This window comes from Taudactylus pleione, unplaced genomic scaffold (assembly GCF_031769625.1).
Source record: "Taudactylus pleione unplaced genomic scaffold, aTauple2 ptg000230l, whole genome shotgun sequence".
In the NCBI taxonomy this organism is placed as follows: domain Eukaryota; kingdom Metazoa; phylum Chordata; class Amphibia; order Anura; family Myobatrachidae; genus Taudactylus; species Taudactylus pleione.
This window is the reverse complement of record NW_028284632.1, coordinates 8,781,665-8,801,607: the sequence shown is the minus strand read 5'-3', so window position 1 is coordinate 8,801,607 and position 19,943 is coordinate 8,781,665. Positions and strand designations below refer to the sequence as shown.

The 19,943-nt window shown below is 45.7% G+C and overlaps 1 protein-coding gene across 4 annotated transcripts in view; it reads left to right on the top strand.

Moving 5' to 3' along the window:
* RC3H1 (ring finger and CCCH-type domains 1) overlaps positions 1 to 19,943 on the top strand; it is a 101,466-nt gene that overhangs the window by 52,915 nt on the left and 28,608 nt on the right. For 2 of the 4 annotated variants that reach the window (XM_088479334.1, XM_088479332.1), the window contains exons 2-8: positions 3,273 to 3,657; positions 11,623 to 11,743; positions 15,771 to 16,010; positions 16,203 to 16,378; positions 17,178 to 17,378; positions 17,605 to 17,737; positions 19,477 to 19,628. In XM_088479334.1, coding sequence (XP_088335460.1) covers positions 3,427 to 3,657; positions 11,623 to 11,743; positions 15,771 to 16,010; positions 16,203 to 16,378; positions 17,178 to 17,378; positions 17,605 to 17,737; positions 19,477 to 19,628 — 1,254 coding nt within the window. In that variant the 5' untranslated portion in view covers positions 3,273 to 3,426. The remainder of the gene's footprint in view (positions 1 to 3,272; positions 3,658 to 11,622; positions 11,744 to 15,770; positions 16,011 to 16,202; positions 16,379 to 17,177; positions 17,379 to 17,604; positions 17,738 to 19,476; positions 19,629 to 19,943) is intronic. The other 2 variants (XM_088479333.1, XM_088479335.1) reach the window with 2 other exon arrangements.

Genomic DNA, 19,943 nt, shown 5'->3' with positions numbered 1-19,943 from the left:
AGGGATAATTAATGGGAGGCCAAAAACAATTGTATTACTACTTTGGTCACCCATTAATTAGAGCACCGTTAAAAAAAAAAAAAAAAAAAAAAAAAAAAAAACAGTTGAATTGCCCTCTTTGACTTGAAGGGGATTTCTATTACCCTCCATTGATGACTTTACTGAAGTTATACTCTGCATCAAAAAAATAAAAATGTGTAGGGCCTATTGTGTATTAAATTACAAGTATATTGATTAAAATATAGAGATTACATCTCAGTAAAAACAGTGTTAAATGCTTATGTTGTGGACACTGTAGTCAGAGCATGTTTCGTTGTCCAGCAACTTCATCAGGGAGCTGTTTTGTTTGTAGCAAAGTATTACTGGTCCTGGTTTATTTTTAAGTTCCAACATAAGTAGCTAAGTATCTCTATTATATATAGACATCTGTCCTTCATCATTGTGTAATCGTTTGAGCACCAAACTGGTAGTGTAGCTGTAGAAAGCTTAATTTCTCATGTTGTTTAGACAACCTATACTGTATGATTTGGCTTGTTTAATAACTTAGGCTGTATAGTTATGTAAGATCAATTGCTGGGCATTTCATAAATGAGCTCGTCATAAAAGTACAGCTCAGTGATTAAGAATCATAGTAAACTATAAAGGACAATTTTACACCATCTATTTGACATGTCCATCTTCTTTATAGCGTAATGTCAATACTTCAGTTACTAACTACTCTATCATGAATAACGTCACCTCTTATTGTGTACATTTAGGTATGTTTTATGTTGTAGTGATGTTATTGCTTAATATATGTAGGGTTGAATGTAATGTTTTGTCCTAGGTAACAGAATTTTTTTTTGGGGGGGGGGTGTTTCATCAAGTTTGCAGAGCAGTGTAACAAATAGAACTCTCGCATAATTCTGTACTTTATCCAACTGTACTCGAATGGGTTTGTGTACGGGATCCAGGCGGTCAGAATACAGACAGCGGTATTATACTATCTCTTACCCTGTCTCACCTTTCTTACAGCCTTACCCTCCCCTAGTGCCTAACCCTATTACTTACCGCCAGGATGTCAGCGGTCGTGATTCTGGAGCCAGAATTCAGACTGCTGACTAAATTCTGGCACCGGGATCTGACTGCTGGGGATGCCAGCTACTTCCCATTGTAATAATCATGTTGTCTTTTTGTTTTCTTAAACAATTTTCCTTAACATTTATTGCTATGTGTAAGGGATGATGGCACAATTTCTATACTTTCCCCCGTCAGAAGCATGACTGTGCATAATGCGTAGTATTAAACTCTTGCTGATTTTTATGGGTTAATGGCAGATGCACCACTGAGGCCGTCCTTTATGTTTACAGAGATGTTTGTGGTACAGTGTGTTGTAAATAGGCCAGATTTGTCGTTGGAATGTAGAATAGTGGCTGTTGGAAAAAGGTCACTGCTAATATAAAATGGCTCAAAGGTTCATATAAACATAATATCATTGCATAACATGGAGAAAATGTGGAGACTTTAGGATGATGTATATAGTCAGCTGCTAAATCATCCACCATGGAAGTCTGGAGCTATGAAAAAGAATCCTAAGCTCCGTACACACGCAGCGATCAGACAACAATCGGATATCGTTGTCTGATCGTCCTGCAGGTGCTGGATGTTCGATATGGAACAATTCAGCACATGCACCATCCCCCAAACAACTAACGAAACCGGGTCCCTATAGTAACCAGGCTAACCTGGTCGATATTGACCAGGTTGGCCTGCATGCACGGGCGATGGTCGATATCGACCATCCGTGCCCGCGCATCGACTATCGTTTGGTGGTTGGAAGGGCCCAAAAACAAAACGATGCGAACGATAACGATATGATCGTTATCGTTCTTATCGTCCTGTAATGTAATGTCTGACCGTGTGTACGCACCTTAAGAGCCGCTATATCAGTTCAGTGGGAGAGGTGGCAACTGTCACATTGTTCTGACTAGAAATTAAGTAACTGGTATTTACTTACTGCAGTCTGATTTCTTTGCTAAATTCAGGAGCCATATAAATACTAATATATACAATTAAAATAAGTAATTAAACATAATTTTATACAAATTTAATGTACTTTCAGGCTAGGGAGGAAATTTTAATAAAGCTTGTAGAGAGATGAGATTGTGAGAGAGAGTACCAACCAATCAGCTCCTGACACTTTACAGGCTGTTAGTGTTCCCTCTAGCTCCGGCGGCAGGCAGGGCGCCGGAGCTAGAGAGGGCAATCTTGTGCGCGCCGAAGGCGAAAAGGGGGCATGTCTATAAGACGCGTCCCCTTTTCGTCATACTTGGGGGCGTGCCCGGTGCTTACGGACATGCCGGGCAGCCCCCAAGCGCTGCAGAAAGGGAGAATAGATGCCGGGGGCATGCGCCCGGCGTCTATTCTCCGGCGGTGACCGGATCACCGCATGTTTGTCCACCTGCGGGACACTGCGTCCCGCGGGTGAGAACGGCTCCCGCAGGCTGTTAGGGCAGGGCGCTTTTTGCCCTCCTCCTGGAGGGCAGGGTGCTTTTTGCCCTCCAGAAGGAGGGCAGGGCGCCGCGCCCCGCTAAAACAGCCTAGCGGGAACGCTAGGCTGTGTTTGGATAATGACCGTTAGGAGCTGGTTGGTTGGTGCTTATCTCACAATTTTAGCTCTCTCCAAGCTTTATTAAATCTCCCCTTAGATCTTTATATATGCCACACACATGCGGAGAAATGATGATAATGAATTGCCTGTAATTAACTCTCCCCCAATGTGCCAGTAATGTGTCTGGCTGTGCAAATATCAGCCAGTACCCGAAATTGGAAGTCTTCCTCCTTTCCATCTGCTGCAAGGCAAAACTAGTGATGTGGGGTGACTTAGTCCTTTTTCATAACGTATTGTTGCGGCCATTGTGTTGGATTAAATCTAATCTAATCCAACACAACACAATAATCCCTGTTGAATTACACGCTTAATTAAAAACCTTTTTAAGTGTGGACACCTTTTAAAGTGATGGCTGTCTTATTGCACGGTGGATGCTTTGCAAGCTGGATTCCTCATATTTGTTAGTGAATTTAGGGATATGTTTATAATACAAATAAAATATATGGCTTGTCTCTTTAAAACTAGCTAGCTGGGGAAAAAAGTAGACAAAACTGAAGTTTATTATTATATATTATTTTGTTTAACAATTTCCTTGCATAACTGATGATGAGCCCATAATATATATGTAACGTTACTGTTGGTTGACTCTTATTTTCATCTTGTATCTCCCCTTCTACTTTAGGTCGCATTTTCCACTATGTGCTGACTGTCTGTATTTACAGAAGATACATAAGAAAGACAAACTTTATTTTGGAAAGGTTTTTTGATTCCAGTGGAATCTGTGCTTAAGCGCCCTACCCTTTGCTTTGCAAGCTCCTATTTTCAAGCCGGACAACATGCCTGTACAAGCTCCACAATGGACCGACTTCTTGTCCTGCCCTATTTGCACACAGACCTTCGACGAAACCATCCGGAAGCCCATCAGCCTGGGCTGTGGGCACACTGTTTGCAAGATGTGCCTGAACAAGCTTCACCGCAAGGCTTGCCCGTTCGACCAGACCACCATAAACACCGACATTGAGTTGCTGCCTGTCAACTCTGCCTTGTTACAGCTGGTGGGAGCTCAGGTGAGTGAGTGTCTGCCTTGTTCACTGTCATATTTTCTGTTCCTTGTGTTGATCTGCTCTCACAAATCGTATTTGCTGCCCCTGTAATCCTTTTATTGCCTGCTTGGGTTTCAGGCTTACTACTAGCCATGGATGAAAGCTTCTGATGGAGAATATTGTGTGTATTAATTGGGACTTCTAATGCCTTTTAGCAGTCGCTTAAGCTGGGTACACACTGACCGATAACTTGGCCAATGTATCTGCTGCCCGTCGGGCAGTGTGTACCCGCGATATGTCAGTGAACGTCAGCGTTCACCTACTTATCGCATTGGCTGTGCTACACAGCCGATGGACAGATATGTCTGCAGATATATCTGTCCATCGGCAGGTGTGTACGGGCAGTCTGCAGACCGCCCGTACACACACAGCCGCGAGGAGGGGGGAGGGATACGCCCCCGACCCGCCCACTGGACGCCGGGTCCCGCCCACCGGCCGCCGGGACTAGAAGGTACAAGCAGATGATGGCCGTTCAGTGTGTATGAACGCCCATCATCTGCAGATAGATATATCTGCAGATCGAGTGATCTGCAGATATAGCTGTCAGGTGTGTACCCACCTTTAGGCTGTTTTAATCTTTTGGGTAATGGCTATAGTCCTTATTCCAGGGTTCAACACTGAAGCATTGCAAAGATGCAGACACAACAGAAGTGGGGTTGTACGAAGTGTGACAACTCTATTAATGGCTGACAGAAGGTATACTACAGTGAACAGGCATTTGTTCTTTTTATTATAAAAACAGGAATTTTGTTCTCTCTCTTACATAAAAAAATACAAAAAGCAATACCTCTTAAGGTGCCCATACATGGTACAATAAAGCAGCCAATACGACGGATTGGCTGCTCTATCGTACCGTGTATGGGCATGATATCGAACAGAGCGCGCACCCGTGGGGTCATACATCGCATTCCCAGATCTTACTGCAGGTTCAGTTGACCTGGGGATGAGATTTGCGATCCCATGCATCACTGTGCGGGTGGGGGAGGGGTAGCCGACATATAGGGCGGTCAGCCACCCGATCGCACCGTGTTGGGACTGCCCGATATGTCGGATCCCCCGCCACGGTGCATATCGCACCGCATATGGCCAGCTTAAGGCTTTTATGACTTACCTTTCCTCTGCCATCAAATGTTGCATATACAAGGGGCAAGTACATTTTTTTTTTTTTGGACTCTTCATTAAAGGCCATTGCTAGACTTTTTTCTACCTTTTTATAAAGCGGCTCCCTTGAAGGAGCTTGCACAGTTTGGCAGCACAGTGATGTGAATTAGAGCGGACACTTTTTAAAGTTGTTTCTTGCTTAACCATCCTTGAAACTGCCTGATGAAAGTGAAATTTGTCCTCTGTGTCCGTACCTTGGCACACTGCATCATTTCACTGGAGGGCAGACCTGGTTAGTAGGCAGCAGTTTATCCCGACTTGTGACAGTGCAGGATGAAGATTAACATGGATTTCCTTTTTTATTGCTTCCACCCTGAATATCATCACTAACTGGTCACTTGTTTCATTCATGACTTTCTAATGACTATATTCCGCCAGCTCACATATGCACTAGCACTGCAGTTATATAAAATTATGCAAAGACTACAATTTCACCAAACTAGTTAATAGCATATCAATAAACCAAAGCCTTTTGTAATCTGGTTACACAGAAGCTTATTCTGCTACTTGGGAAAAGCATAGAGCATCAGGTTCACTCTCCAGTTTGGCTACATATTAGTGGGTGGATTGGGTGTCACCGGACTCCACAAGTCAAGTAACTATGTAATTTCTGAAATCTTTAGGGCCTCTTAAGGAGGTCATGAGACATGCTGAAAGAAGTAATGATTGATCAAATTGAGATCTGGGGAATTTGGAGGCCAAGTCAACACCTTGAACCTCAAGCAGGTTTTGCACTGTGGCATGGCACAGTATCCTGCTGCCATTAGGGAATACTGTTCTGTGAATGGGTGTTCTTGGTCTGCAGCAATGTTTAGGTAGATGGTACGTGTCAAAGTAACATGCACATGAATGCCAGGACCCAAGGTTTCCCAGCAGAACAGTGCCCAGAGCATCACACTGCCTTCGCCGGCTTGCATGATGCAAAAGAAAACTTGATTCACCAGACTACCTTCCTCCATTGTCAAGTTCTGACGCTTATGTGCCCATTGTAGGTGCTATGGCTATGCAGCTCCATACACCGCAAGCTGTGATGCACTTTGTCTTCTGATACCTTTCTATTGGGATGTAGTGAGTTTACCGAAAGCCAGACTCTGGTTAAAGATAGGCATTGAAATACTGACGCCTATCTTTAACCCGACGCCAAAATCCCGACAGCCGGCATCCCAAACGAAGGTAAGTGTGGACAGGTTAGCGTTAGCCCATTCTTGTGGGATCACCAATCACAGCCAACATGGCAGTACCTGTATCCTGGAAAGAGAAGAACACCCAGATTCCCTGAGCCCAGGCTACAGGAGGACTGGTTTCCTGCGGCCTCGGGTAGGCAATACTTTTGGGATCGACCCCCTTCTTTGCAGCCTGGCGGGCAGGAGGAGGTTTGAGGGGTTAGGTAGCTGAGGCAATCGATGGGCTTTCTGGGTGGTCTCAGCCCAGTTAGCTTTCAGAAGCTGCTGGTAGGCTCCTCTGACAACAGTTGCATCGGGTACGACTGTGTCGTGGAAAACCCGGTTGAAGTGGTCGCATCTCAGATTCTTTCTTCCGCATGGAAACACCCAGACAAATCTCTAAGAAATATCTGTCTTATTACCCCTTTCCTCCTGACAGTAGGAGATTATGTGAAACTCCTCCAGCAGTGGACCGATCAGTAGCCCATCTTTCCAAGGGAACGGTGCTTTCGGTGCCTGGCGCGGTTTCCCTAAAGGAAACCTCGGATAGGAAGATAGAACACACATTAAAATCCTTGTATACAGTTGCAGGGGTTTTGATGCGTCCAGCACTAGTTAGTTGTTGGGTAAATAAAGCCATTTAAGCCTGGGCGCTGCAGCTGGCAGAGGGGATTAAGACAGGTACGCAACCCGACAACTTAATTCAGTTAGCCGAACAGATTGCAGAGTCGGCTGCTTTCCTCGGAGAAGCGTCTAAGGACATTTGTAATCTATCCGCCAGATTTTCAGCATTAGCTATATCTGCTAGAAGGGCTCTGTGGCTGCGTCAATGACAGGCAGATGCGGAGTCCAAGAGAGCGGTAGAGGCCCTTCCTTTTACTTGGGAGGTACTTTTCGCATCGTAGTTAGACAAGTGGATCTCACAAGCTACAGGTGGGAAATCCACTTACCTACCATCTGCAGCTCCTCCTCCTACTAGAAGACCTTCAGCAGGTCCCTCCTTTCGATCGTTTCGTGCCTCTGGAAGATTTAGAGGACGTTCCAGAGGAGGCCCGGCCTTCTCCAGAGGTTCCAGAGGCCGAGGTAGAGCTTCAGCATCAGCCGCCTCCAACTCTCAGCAGGACAAGGCAGCTGCCAAGCCTGCCGCATGACGTCCTTCCTTCTCATTTGGGGGATCCCAGGGTTGGGGCGCGCCTTTTGCGTTTCAAGGAGATTTGGATCCAGTCTTGCCAGGAAGCCTGGGTCAGGGACATCATTATTCACGGCCTGAAATTGGACTTTCAGGGTCCAACCTCCTTCTCGCTTTTTCAAAACCGGTTTACCTCTGGTTGCAGAAAAATGAGGAGAAATTCAGGAGGCAATACAAAAGCTGTTACTGTCTCAGGTAATAGTGAATGTTCCGACCCACCAGAGAGGTCAAGGGTTTTATTCCAGCCTGTTTGTAGTGCCCAAACCGGACGGCTCCATGAGACCCATACTCAATCTCAAGGATCTAAACCCTCATCTTTGAGTTTTCAAATTCAAGATGGAATCTCTCCAATCCGTTATAGCGGGTCTCGACAGGAACGAGTTTCTGGTGTCCTTAGACATAAAGGACGCTTATCTCCACATCATCATCTGGCCCCCCCATCAGGCCTTCCTTCGTTTTGCGGTCCTAGACTCGCATTTTCAATTCCAGGCCCTACCTTTCGGACTTTCGTCAGCTCCAAAAGTATTCACAGAAGTTATGGCGGCAATGATGGCCCTACTGCATGGTCAGGGGGTCGTCATTGTTCCATACTTAGACGATCTATTGATAAAAGCCTCTTCGGAAGCTCTGCTGTTAAAGGACATTCGCTTAACTCAGAGCATCCTCCTCCAACACGGATAATAAATTTCAAAAAGTCTTCCCTGATCCCTACACAGAGCTTACTATTCCTGGGAATGATACTGGACACAGTGCAGCAAAGAGTTTTCGTGCCTCAAGACAAGGCTGCCTCCATTCAGCATATGGTGCGCCTGGTCTTACAACATCGCCGAGTGTCTGTACATCTCTGTATCCGCCTTCTTGGGAAGATGGTAGCGGCCTTCGAGGCGATTCAGTATGCAAGATTTCACGCCCGTCCTTTTCAACTGGATCTCCTCTCCCAGTGGTTGTGATCCCACCTCTTTCTCCATCAGAGAGTTCTCCTGGCGCCTCAGACTCGAACATCTCTCATTTGGTGGCTGAACCCTTCCCACCTTCTTGCGGGGTAAAGGTTTTCGGTGTGGGATTGGACCCTCCTCACCACGGACGCAAGTCTGAGGGGCTGGGGAGCAGTGACTCTGGGAAAGCATTTTCAGGGGCACTGGACGCAGCAGGAAGCCAGATTGCCCATAAATATCCTAGAGTTGAGAGCGGTATTTTATGCTCTCCAGCTGGTGCATCCGCTGCTGGAGGGTCAGGCAATCAGAGTCCAGTCGGACAACGCCACTGCAGTGGCGTATATAAACAGGCAGGGCGGCACAAAAAGCAGAGCCGCCATGTGGGAGGTATCCAGGATTCTGCTTTGGGCAGAGGAATTCGCAGTAGCGATTTCTGCGATCTTCATCCCAGGAGTAGAAAACTGGGAGGCCGACTACCTCAGTCGGCAGGACGTTCATACAGGAGAATGGTCACTCAATCCTCAGGTGTTCCAGCAACTAACTCTGAGGTGGGGCTGTCCTCAAGCCGACCTTATGGCGTCAAGGTTAAACCATCAACTACCAGTTTACTACTCCAGAATGAGGGACCCACGGGCAACTGCAGTGGACGCACTGACGGCTCCGTGGAAGTTTCATTACATCTACCTATTCCCTCCGTTTCCGCTCATTCCGCGCCTGCGTCAAAGAATAAAGCGAGAAGGGATCAAGGTGCTCTTGATAGCACCAAATTGGCCCAGACGAGCGTGGTACTCCCAGATACAGAATCTGTTAATAGATGAGCCGTGGCCACTGCCTCTTCAGAACGACCTCCTTTTTCAGGGCCCGTTTGTTTATCGCGACTTAAGGCGGCTTCGTTTGACGGCCTGGCTACTGAAAGGGCCGTCCTCAGGAAAAAGGGTATTCCGTCTAGTGTAATTCCCACAATGATTCGGGCTAGGAAAGATGTCACTTCTCAACATTACTACCACATATGGAAGACATATGTTGCTTGGTGTGAGAGACGTAATTCTCCTCCGTCAGTCTTTAAGGTATCACGTCTCCTTTTTCTTCAGGCTGGTCTCACTGCAGGTCTTCGTCTTGGTTCATTAAAGGTACAGGTATCCGCGTTGTCCATTTTCTTTCAGGGAAAATTGGCTTTGCTTCCGGATATACAGACTTTTTTCTCCAAGGAGTTGTGAGGATTCAACCCCCTTTTGTGCCTCCCACGGCACCATGGGATTTAGATTTGGTGTTGGCCTTCCTCCAGTCTGATACTTTTGAACCTTTACAGAGAGTGGAGATAAAGTACTTAACCTGGAAGGTGGTTCTGCTGTTGGCACTCGCTTCGGCAAGGCGTGTGTCAGAACTTAGTGCTTTATCCTGTCGCCCTCCTTACCTTATTTTCCATGAAGATAGGGCGGAGCTGCATACTCAAAGGGCTTTTCTCCCCAAAGTGGTGACAGCTTTTCAGCCTATAGTGGTTCCGGTGTTTAAGGATGACTCTTCCAATTCAAAATCCTTGGATGTAGTCAGAGCACTCCGGATTTACGTTGACAGGACTGCCTCCCTCCGTAAATCCGATGCCTTGTTTATTCGGTTTGATGTGACCCGTCCAGGTTGGCCGGCCTCCAAACAGACCATTTCTAGATGGATTTGCTTCACTATCAGGCAAGCATATGTGGCGGCTTCCAAACAACCACCGGGTCCTATTACGGCGCATTCTATGCGCTCGGTAGGTCCTTCATGGGCGGCTGCTCGCGGGATTTCCTTAAACCAGCTTTGTAGAGCAGCCACTTGGTCAGGCACGCATACCTTCCTGCGATTCTATAGTTTTGATACTTTTGCAGCCTCCGCTTCAGAGTTTGGCCGTGCGGTGTTGCAGGGCTCTCAGCGCTCTCCCACCCGGGATGTAAGCTCTGGGACATCCCCATTGTACTGAGGCTCCAGTGTCCCCTGGTGGATGAAGGAGAAAATAGGATTTTGGTACTTACCGATAAATCCCTTTCTCCGATTTCACAGGGGACACTGGACACCCACCCTACACTGTTCTACCTGCATTGTTACTGTTTTACAGGTTCAGACGCTGGTTTGCGTTTAATATTGTCTGACTGAACTGTTCTTGTTTTCATGTATATGTTGTTTTCTTATGTATATGTGATTAATGTAGCTTTTCTGTCTCCTTCTCCTTACTTTCCAGCTCCCCTCCGGCACAGTTGTTTTTAGACTGACCTGGGGGGAGGGGGAGGAGCTAGCAACAAGTAGTTTTTTTATTTAAAGGTGCCAGCTCCCGGTTAACACACTCCTATACCCCATTGTACTGAGGCTCCTGTGTCCCCTGGAGGATGAAGTACCAAAATCCTATTTTTGGGTTTTTTCTTGTATTTGCGGCTTTAGTTACGTTTTGGTAAATTGTTCATTGAGGTTGGGATGGATGTTTTTCTTAAATTGGATTTTAGGATGGTACGTGTAACCTTCCACAAGGCTTATATCGTAAGGACCCATTTACTACATTTTCTGCCATAAAATTATCCCACATATAGACAGAGGGTGCGAGAGAGAAATTATGATAACTGAAGGGGTGCTAGCAGTCAAAAAGGTTGAGAACCACTGGTATACACCAATCACCCTCTGCTTTCCTGTCTGCTATGTACAATTACTCGAAGGTGTTTACATTGTGTCCCTCATTTTCACTTTAGTGCTGTAGAGATGCGTGATTACTTATGTTCTGATAGAGATTAAATATATGCTCTTCGTATCCGCTGTCCCTTTGTTTTTTAACATTGTATAAATTCTTTATTTATTTTTATTTTTTAAAGGGGTCTAGGATTTGCAACCTGCCACCCTTAAAAGTACATCACCCCTAAATATCCTCCCCACCCTGTCCTTGGTTGAGCATCCTAGCCTTTGAGTAGCAATAGGTTTTTTGGCTTATATGATACTGATTGGCTTCCTAATAATAATTGTTTGGGGGCAAGAGTGGCGAATCACAGGAAAATATCAGCAGCAATGTAAGGATGAACGTGGGTGTAACGGAGCATTCTTACATCAGGGAAAATAATTTGGGGTCGGAGAATAGTCTTTTAAGAGTGTTGTTGTATGGGCTCCTTAACACTTGGAAATCTGACTCTCACCATTTGCATAAGTAAAAATACACTGTATACAAATGACAATGTTTGTGTAATGTGGGGTAAACTTGGGCGACAGGCCGAACGATTTTGGCCGCATGATATGTCTGGCCAAAAGAACCAGTTGTAATGTAATTTTCACTCATTTCTTTGGCCAGCATACAGGTCTTTCGTTTGGTCGTGTGCACAGACAAGCAGATGCACTAGATTATATATTGTTTGTCGGCTGTACGCACAATATATATCGGTTAGTGTGTGCCCGGCATAAGAGTGATCTACAAGCTTTAGTAGTTCAATATGGACTTTGTCTTCCCATAATTGTGTGTGTGTCCCGACAGGTACCTGAACAGCAGCCGATTACTCTGTGCAGTGGAGTGGAGGATACCAAGCACTATGAGGAGGCCAGAAAATGTGTGGAAGAGTTGGCATTATACCTAAAGCCTCTCAGTACAGCCAGAGGTAAGACAAGTCCCTGTATTAGACACCTGATCTGTTCACTCATTGTACTTCACCTCTACTATCACAGATAGGCTATTACTGCATGGAAACCTCGTCTCAGCTTTTTGAATCGTGGTGGGTTAATGAGACAAAATGTTGTCTTCTCTCCTTCATATTTTGAGTACATTTATCCTGCATTTATCTAAGCAAAATGCCACTCATTTACCCTTTTACTGCTGTATTCCAGGAATAAATAAATATTGGCCGTTTATTGCTATCAGAGTATAGGAGGGTTCTCAGCCTCCTGCTCCAGTGTTGCCATCTGGCCATGTTTTCAGGATGGGAAATTACCTCAGTAAATAGTTTAGTTTGAGAAGGATAAAGGTTTCCCCGATACTTTCCTTGATCATACCATTGTGATCTCAACATCTGTAAAGGTCAAATAAGTATGAAGTGTAGTTTCCATTTAAAGAATATATAAGACTCTTGAAAGAATAAAACAGTTACACTAGTCATCTTAACTTCAAGAGCCCTTCCTGCAGTGCACAGTAAGGTACATTTATAATGGTGTCAGATCAGCTCTTACAGTGTAGGTGTCCCCTTTCACCGCATTTTTCACGATTGTTAAACATTTACTTTACCGTGATCTGCTATTAGTTCTGTTGATGATTGTATGTAGGAACAAAAATATTACACAGCGATGTCCAGAGAATAGAGGTTTTATTCCTCACTGTTGAAAAATCTTTATTTTCTCCTTCAGCCACAAGGGGACACTGGAGCCTATAGACGGGTGTGCGAATCAAGCCTGGCACCTTACATTTTCAAGAAGTGTAGCTGGCTCCTCCCCCTCTATACCCATCTCAAGCCCAGTTTAGAATCGTGCCTCGAGTGAGCCAGAGGCACTTGGGCTGTCTCCAAACCATTTTTTTTTTTTAAATTTGCCCTGAGCTGTTAACTTACTCCGGTGGTTGTTACCATAACGACTGGTGTTTTTGTTCTCTCCATTGGGAATTGGTGCTTTTCCTTTTGTTTCCCCAATTTCCTTATGGGTGGTTAGAACGCCATTACATCCCTGAAGCTGGTTTTATTTTCCGTTTTAGACTTCAGCTTACATGTTGGGTGGCGACTGTGCACACTTGTGCCTTACCACTACTTTATTCGCTTGGGTGAGTACCTTCATTTTGTCATCTTCATCTTCCGGATATTCTTTTCACCGTTTGCCCTTGGGAAATTTTGTTGCTCTTGCCTGGGTTTGCTCAGGCTTAAGGTAGCTTCTCTATCCAATTTCTTAGATTGATTCTATCACCGGTTCTCCCATCTCCATTATCCTGATTCTGTGAAGGACAGAGTTGTTCTTTTAGAGTAGAGATTGGTCCCCGACCTGGACCCTCTTCTTTTCTCTTAGGTTCTCGTAGGTGGTTGACTTCCAGGTCAATGCCCTGGATGCTTACGTTGCCAGCCGGGTAGGCCTCGACCCGTTCGGGTCGTTTCTTTCCCTACAGCATCTTTTTACGGTACTACTACTGTTTGCATATGTCTTTTTGTCTGTATTCGGCCGCATCTCCAGTTAAAGCTGCACTGGTGCTCCTTCTTTTTTTTTTTTTTTTTTTTTTTTTTAAATTTGATTATTTTATATTTTTTGGCTACAGGGTCACCAGATCCTGGGGACCCGCGACAGCTGCCTGCGGCTAGTGTCCACGGCCCTACCGCACACCGGCCGCCACATGCAGCGATGAATATTACCCATCTTTCTCTACTAGCAAGGTAGTGGGTATACTGAAGTCGCAGTGACCCACAGCTTATAGTAACAGCTGCGGTGTTAGTAGCGCGGCACTTCGGCGCACAAATCTAGGGACCTCACCACCACCATGGGGGACGAGCAGGTCAGTTAATACAGCGCCTCTCAGACTATTGCGCTGTAGCCATGTAATTAGACTGCACAGCGCTAAACAGTGGCCGCCATTAGTGTCCACATTGAAGCAGACATAGAGCTGGGGGTGGAGCTAACGGCAGCTTGGTAATCTTCGCTCTCCATCTTAGACGGTTATGCCCGAGGGTTTACACTGCTGTGGGGCCCTCTTCATGGCTGGCGAGGCTAAATCTGCTCCACGCGGGGACCAATTCCCCCCCCCCCGCTCCACAAGGCCGCCATTTTACTCTATCATGAGGGGGTGCTTCTGCTAGTATAGCGCATATATGCGTCTACAAGTGCCAGTGAGGCTAGTGTAATGGTTATAAAATACTGCCCCACAGCATTAGACCATTAATCAGTGTGGAGTTTGTATGTTGTCACCTTCATAGTGATGAGATTAACTCTGCTTATGCTGGCTTAATTGACTAATTGGGCTAGATGTACTGCCATCACTTAGCGTGCCAAGGTACCCAGGCATGAAGGTAATTGTTTTTAAAGCAATATTAATGTAACTGCACCTGTGGTAAGAGGTGGTGTCCGCAAGTACTTGATATCAGAAACCAAACAGAATGATGCTGGGTTAGTTCTCGAGTAGACTCCTCCTGGGAATACCAGGGAGATGAGCTTACACGTTGTGCTGTGATACACGCTGATACTACCACTGCTTCCTTTTTAAGTCTATTCTCTCTGTACAAAGATTTAACAGTTAGAACATTTCGGTGTAGAAGATTCTCCATTTCCATAGTAGGTGTCTGACGACAATGTCCGTTGATGTTGAAAGGGGCGTAACTAGGTATTCGAAGGCCCATAGCAGACTTTATAAGGGCTCCTATGTACCCATCCAGAGGTGAGAAATGTATATAACACAGGTACATTGGACAAGGATGATGGGGCTCTGGGCCCCATAGCAGCTGCACCCCTTGCATTTATGGTAGTTACGCCCATGCCTACAGGCAATTTTTATCTTGAGTCCTTGCATGGGATTATAACTCACGACTATGCTCTGCATTCGGTGGTTCTTGTTCTTCCTTGAGTTCCACCTCCTTGTTGTTGTTTGTGTTCTCGTGTCATTACCACTATCGCAACTTCTGGTGGTTGACTTCTGCAGGTCCACAGCACCTTCCCACCCGAGAGGGCTCCGCTTTGGGACGTCCCCTGTGTATAAGCTCCAGTGTCCCCTGGTAGATCAAGGAGAAAACAGGATTTTGGTACTTACCGATAAATCAGTTTCTCAGATTCCACAGGGGACACTGGACGCCCATCCAGCGCTGCTCTACCTGCTTTGGGCTTTTGGTTCCTGGCTGCAGGTTCGTCTCTGCAGTGTGTCGGTATACTTTTTCCTGTTCCTTTTTTCTGGCCCTCTGATTGTCTTTTCAGTTGGTTCCTCCTTCTCTGGGGTTCATCTATATCTCTGTATCCTCTCGGCTCTGTTATCTAAACTGTGCTTGGGAGGGGTATAGAGGGGGAGGTGCCAGCTTGAAAATGTAAAGTGCTAGGCTCGACTCGCACACCCGTCTATACCCCAGTGTATAAGCTCCAGGATCCCCTTGTGGATGAAGGAGAAATGGACTTATGGGTAAGTACCAAAATCCGTTTTTTAAATATTTTACTTTTTATTTATTTAATGCCTTTCATGTGCATAGAAAGCTGATTTAGGAGAATATCTGAAGAATCAAAGCACTCTGTTTTACACAAAAAAAAGCCTTACCCAAACACATTGCATCATGTCCCTATTATACTTATAGGGACATGACATCCAGTTTAAACATTGTGGGCCTTTCCCTTATTAACTTCTCCTTCTATGTTTTCTTTTAAGACCATTTAAAACGTGTGCATGTGTTTTGTTTTTTTTTTGTTTGTTTGTTGTTTTTTTACTCCTATGTGCTGTAGTTGAATCTTCTAGATATAACCCACCTAGGTGCACTATCATTTAAATGGTACACAGTAGCAAATGTTGCCCATTGTTGCTGCTCTTTTTCTTTTAGTATTTGATTATATATTTTTTTTATTTATATACTTGAGCTTTGGTTTTTTTGTTTATAGGATGATGCATTCTACTACTTTTGTACCAATAAATGATAGGAGGCCATGTAACTGCAAATGTTTTTAATTTCTTATTCCATTATGTTCTGCCAGGTGTTGGTCTCAACAGCACCACACAGAGTGTGCTGAGCCGCCCCATGCAGAGGAAACTGGTGACGCTTGTTCATTGCCAACTGGTGGAAGAAGAGGGACGTATTCGAGCAATGAGAGCGGCCCGTTCCCTGGGAGAGAGAACAGTCACTGAGCTTATACTACAACACCAGAACCCCCAACAACTCTCCTCTAACTTGTGGGCGGCTGTTCGTGCCCGTGGTTGCCAGTTCCTGGGACCAGGTACCCCAACATAAATCTTTAGTATATGTTCACTTGAAATTATGTACATTCATTTCTAGACATAAAGCTAGATCTCTGCATTGTGTGAGTGGAAATTGCTTATGAAGTACGTGATCTAAAAGAACAAATGCCCCCTTCAAGCTGGCCTAACAAGCGGACACTTTTATATAACTGAAACAATCTGCATTTTAGCCATGCAGGAAGAAGCCTTAAAACTTGTCCTCCTGGCACTGGAAGACGGATCTGCACTCTCGCGGAAAGTCCTCGTTTTGTTTGTGGTGCAAAGACTGGAACCGCGTTTTCCACAAGCCTCGAAAACTAGCATTGGGCATGTTGTCCAACTGTTGTACAGAGCCTCTTGCTTTAAGGTGAGGAGTATGTTCAGTTTGCTTACAACATTATTCTGTTTGTGGTCCTCCCATAATGTATATGGGACATAAGGGTGCTGCCGATCCAGTGTGGCACCAGGTGAGGACACATGACTGGGAAAGTCATGATGCAGGAAACGACAGACTGTAAAGCTGGTTACACATGCGTCAGCGAGTGTGTACACCCGATATGTCTGTGAACAACGTCGTTCACAGGCATGTCAGGTCCGCCCTGCAGCACAACCGATCCCAATATATCTGCAAGATATTTCTGTACGTCTGTGTGTACAGGCGACTTGCCGATCGCCTGTACTTTGGCTGCAGGGGCCGATGTCACTGACATCCCGATTGGGCAGGCATTTAAATTGTGATGTCAGGCCAGACCTATTGAGCCACCGATTACTAAGTGTGTTTAGCTCACAATGGGTTGGTCTGCTGATCGATCCGTCATTTAAGTGTGTACCCAGCATTTGATTGTAGACGCATTGTTCTTCTGTTGTACTGAATATTGATGTGAGGCCTGTAAATCTGATGTAGGAGGAATTAGGGGTAATTTGCCACTCTGTATAAAACTATTACATACATGGGGTGGGCGTGGCGATTGGGAGTTTTAAGCCAGTAAAAAAATGGGATGTTGGGTCCTCAAATAATGATAAACTCCATTCTAAATGACACATGATTGCCTATTGTAATACATTTTGGGGGTTAAACCTAAATGCCTACAGTTTTGCCAAGGAACGTGTGTGTCTTAAGTATGTACATAATATATTCCCCTTGTAACAATTTTTAACAATTCCAGGTGACAAAGCGTGATGAGGACTCCTCTCTGATGCAGTTAAAGGAGGAGTTTCGCACTTATGAAGCTTTGCGCAGAGAGCATGATTCTCAGATTGTGCAGATCGCCATGGAGGCCGGGCTGCGCATCGCCCCAGATCAGTGGTCCTCGCTCCTGTATGGGGATCAGTCTCACAAGTCTCACATGCAGTCCATAATTGACAAGGTAACCGCCTCATTCCTGCTCTAGCTTTTTTTTAAATTTAACTTTTTTTTTTTTGTAATTTTATTTTTAAACAGCCATAATCTGCTTTCTCCATTTTAGTTAATAAACCTCATTTTTGGCTCTGAATATTTGGGTTCAGTGACACAACCTATGATTTCTATTATCTTGTAATTAGATAGACAAAGCTATTTAGTAGTTAATTTATTACAAGGAAGGTTTTGTTAAGTTGCAGACCCCAGCCTCGTTTGCTCAGAGTGTCCAGGAACTGACCATTGCTCTGCAAAGGACTGGAGACCCTGCCAATCTCAACAGATTACGACCTCACTTGGAGCTGCTGGCAAATATAGATCCAAGCCCTGGTAAGTCCAGTAAAGCAGGACAAATTCTGGTTGCTGTGGTACTAGGCAATATACCCACCTGTACTGTAGTTTTCATAGCTATTTGCTTATAATGTTTTTCAAAAAGAAAAACTCTTTCCAATATGATGCCGGTTTAAAATCATTATTGGGTGATTCAACTTTTGGTTATCTATTTTTATTTTATTGCTCCTGTAGTTGAAGTAAGACTTCTGCCAAAAATTGCCTTCTGAAAACTCTGAAACATGTAGTTCCTGCCATTTAACAGCCAGCCTAAGGACTGACTGGTATGCAGTCGGGAAGCCGACTGCCTAAATACCGGCAGCTGGCTTCCCGACTGTCATATCCCGGCAAGGGTGAAATGCCGGTTGTCTAGATGTAGACGCCCGGCATTTCCCCGACGCCGGGAGACCGTCGCCCGGCATCCCGATCGTAGTGATGCCGGGCGCCGCAAGTGGACAGCCGCGGGGGGGGAGGGTTAGGTTTAGGGCTCCCGGGGAGGACTTAGGGTTATACACCCCCCGGGAGGGTTAGGGTAAGGCTAGTGGGAGGGAGGGTTAGGGTTAGGCACCCCCCGGGGGACTTAGGTTTAGGCAGCGGGGAAGGGGGTGGTTAGGGTTAGGCACTTAGAGGGGGGATTAGGGTTAGGCACTTGGGGGGGAGGTTAGGGTTAGGCACCCCTAAGGAAGGTTAGGGGGGTTAGGTTAGACAATACTTACCTATCCACGATCAGGATTTCCAGCGCTGTCGGGCTTCCGCTGCCGGGATCTCTGCTGATGTCGGGCTGCCGCTGCCGGGATCTCTGCTGATGTCGGGCTGCCGCTGCCGGGATCTCTGCTGATGTCGGGCTGCCGCTGCCGGGATCTCTGCTGATGTCGGGCTGCCGCTGCCGGGATCTCTGCTGATGTCGGGCTGCCGCTGCCGGGATCTCTGCTGATGTCGGGCTGCCGCTGCCGGGATCTCTGCTGATGTCGGGCTGCCGCTGCCGGGATCTCTGCTGATGTCGGGCTGCCGCTGCCGGGAATGCGGCCAGCGGTATTTCATACCAATTCCGACTGACCGCCATAGCAACTTTTGCAACCATGGGAACAGATTGTGTCCCATCGTTTTTTAATAACCTTTTTTGTAAAATAAAAGTAATGGTGGGTTTCTGAGATTTCAACAGGATATTTTGGTCAGTTTTATTACAAACCCTTCATATTATTCCATTGTGTGATCGTAACTAGCATAATTGTAATATAGCGCAATCATTTTGTTACTCTTTTTGTGGTTCACCTTTCCCCATCCTCTTATTTCCAGTCCATACTTAGGAGCAAATTAAATTACCCGTGGGTAAAGCTCTGGTTTAACCCCCGGAGCTATTCAATTATTCTGTGTTAAGAGTGAATTTGTGGGTTTCCCCGTGCATTCAGTCCTAGAGGGCGCATTTAACACTGCTTTATTTTTTCCTCACAGCTCCTGAGGCTGCAAAGGAAAATCTGCATTAAGTGCACACTCTGGGGCTCAAAACGCAGGGATGCGGCAGGGGTGTAACATGCTGGGATGCAGCTTGTAGTTTACTAGGTACAGGCTCACAATTAGCTGAAGGTTAAACCCCACGTGTAATTGAATCTGCACCTCAGTGTTGCCTGTTATGTGTTCCTCATTGCTTCATTAGATCACTAACATTAAGAAGGCCGCTTTAATTTTCCATCAGGGAAGTCATTATTCTTCCACCTCTAAAGCACTTTTTTACTTTGCAGATGCTCCACCTCCAACATGGGAGCAGCTAGAGAACGGTCTAGTGGCCGTTAAGACTGTTGTGCATGGGCTGGTTGACTACATCCAGAACCACAGCAAGAAGGGGACTGATCAGCAGCAGGTGAGCGAGGCACGGAGCTACCACATAATTCAGGTACCACAGCAAGAGCTACAAAATTTCTCTCAGAAGTTGATTACATGGAAAGGCTACTAGTGAACATGTCCCCTACTGCTGCAGGATCAAACTTGCAGCCTGTTTACCTTTTCTCTCAGGAAACTACAGGTCATCAGTGCAGTGTTGTGAAGTGGCAATGAATAGATTTGACAGCACCTAATAATGCCTACAGCATGGATTAGGGGACTGTTCATTGGTATTAAATGGACACCAGGAGTAGGGAGGACAATCCCGGGTTGTCTTTTCAATCCAGGCATTCGGGATTGAAAAACTCTCAAAGCCAGGATTGAGTTG